At 34.5% G+C, this 1820-nt stretch overlaps 1 protein-coding gene across 1 annotated transcript; it reads right to left on the bottom strand.

Annotated features, from left to right (window-relative positions):
• Window positions 1-331: 331 nt before the first annotated feature.
• On the bottom strand, window positions 332-971 carry LOC120082165 (non-classical arabinogalactan protein 30). Its single transcript, XM_039037417.1, has one exon. The coding sequence runs from the start codon at window positions 955-957 to the stop codon at window positions 457-459; it is 501 nt and encodes a 166-aa protein (XP_038893345.1). The 5' UTR covers window positions 958-971; the 3' UTR covers window positions 332-456.
• Window positions 972-1820: the final 849 nt, after the last annotated feature.

Raw genomic sequence — 1820 nt, 5'->3', positions numbered from 1 at the left:
TACCGGAAAAAAAAAGTAAAGTGATCTCTGACGACGAGGAGGAGCACCATCTTGACGTACACATAATTAACTTCCTCCGACGAGCACCATCTTGACGTACACATAATTAACTTACTATTTTTCTAATGTTATTGACTTGATCTTTTCGTCATTTAAATCGTATGAATTGTATGTCAAATTTACGCATCACAACGGAGTGATGATTTCATTTAACCAAATATTCATTAGTGATGCTACCCCCAATAAAAATGGAAAGCAAAAAAATAAAAATCCAAAATAGAAAATTTTCCAATTCTCTCTCATTCTCATCCCAATACGGAAGAAAACACATCAAATTTCATTACATTTAGCACCAAAACTGAACACAATTCAACACAACCAAAAGAAAGAAAAAAGAAAAAAAACCACAAATAGAGAGAACATATAGAAGTTTAAAATGTAATATTTCTCAAAGATCTAGAGGCATTTCTCAGGGTGGAAAGCCAACGGCCCGGCAGCGTAAACGGCAGCTCTATAATGGGGACCGACGACAAGCTTTTTCTCGTAGCGGAGCGGGGCTCCGACGAGGCCATAGTTGAGATTGGTCAAAAGGTTACAGTCGGAAAGTGGGGAATAAACAGGCTTGACCTTACAAGCTTGAAGCGGGTGATCAAGAACCGGGTGGTTCATTTTGTACCCGACCAACTCCGCATAAAAGTAACCATCTTTGTTGGTTTCATACACCTTGTAAAAGTTCACTTGGTTGTTATGGTTCTTGCAAATCACACTGATTTTCGCTCCGCTGATTGCCTTGGCGCCGCTCAGCGACCACGTCCCGAGTTTTTGACAGCTTTGGCAGTAGACCAGGCCTTCGATCGCCACAGAGATGGGTTTGTAGGCGGGTCGGGTGGTGTCGGCGGCGGCGATGCAGAGGAGGAGGAGAAGAAGGGAGAGGGAGAGGAGGTTTTTGGCTGACATTTTGTGTGTGTGTGTGTGTTCTTTCTTTTGAAGATGGGGCAAAGGGAAATGGGATTTATATATTTGGTGGAATTAAGGATTTTGAAGACGTGGGGGCGACTAATTTGAGGATTTTGATATGTTAATAATGAAGAAATAATGTTTTTGGTAGTACGTGACAGCCACCAATTGCTTTGTATGCGTTTTATCTAAAGAGAATTCTGGTAGGTAATATTGCTTATGTCCCATTTCATTGCAATTTAGTAGGTAATAATTTAGTCCTATCCTAAAAAATTTTATCAAAATCACATGTGGATTTTTATTCTGTAAATAATGCGTATGATAACTATTTGATTTTATTAAATTTATTTCATTCACATTTTTTCAATGATCTATATCTTTCTCAAATCAAATACAATGATTAAATTCGTAGCCAAATTCCAAAAATAAAAACGTTCTCAAAATCTGACTTATTTTTTTAAATCATTGGTTAAAAGTAGATAACAAAATAAGAAATTTGAATGTGAAAGTAATGTCCATAAACTTAATTTTCAAAAACAAAATAGTTACCAAATAGGATCTTGACCTTTGTGATTTATAAACACTTTTGAATCTTAATCAATTTATCTCATCTATCTATTATATATATATATATATATATATATATATATATATAAACCTTCATTAAATTTTAACCATGATTTTCATGATAGAGTCTTTAATTATTGGATTTTTAAAAATGAATATTATAGAATCTTCAATTGGTTTGAGAATGGTAAGTGATTGTTTGATCCAATGGACATTCACATGAGATGTATAATTTATATTATAAGCGAACATAATTTAATTGATATGAAATATGTCTTAGTAACTAAGAGATCTAT

The sequence above is a fragment of the Benincasa hispida genome, chromosome 7 (genome assembly GCF_009727055.1).
Source record: "Benincasa hispida cultivar B227 chromosome 7, ASM972705v1, whole genome shotgun sequence".
In the NCBI taxonomy this organism is placed as follows: Eukaryota; Viridiplantae; Streptophyta; class Magnoliopsida; order Cucurbitales; family Cucurbitaceae; genus Benincasa; species Benincasa hispida.
The sequence above is the reverse complement of the archived record's forward strand: the minus strand, read 5'-3'. Positions and strand labels throughout refer to the sequence as shown.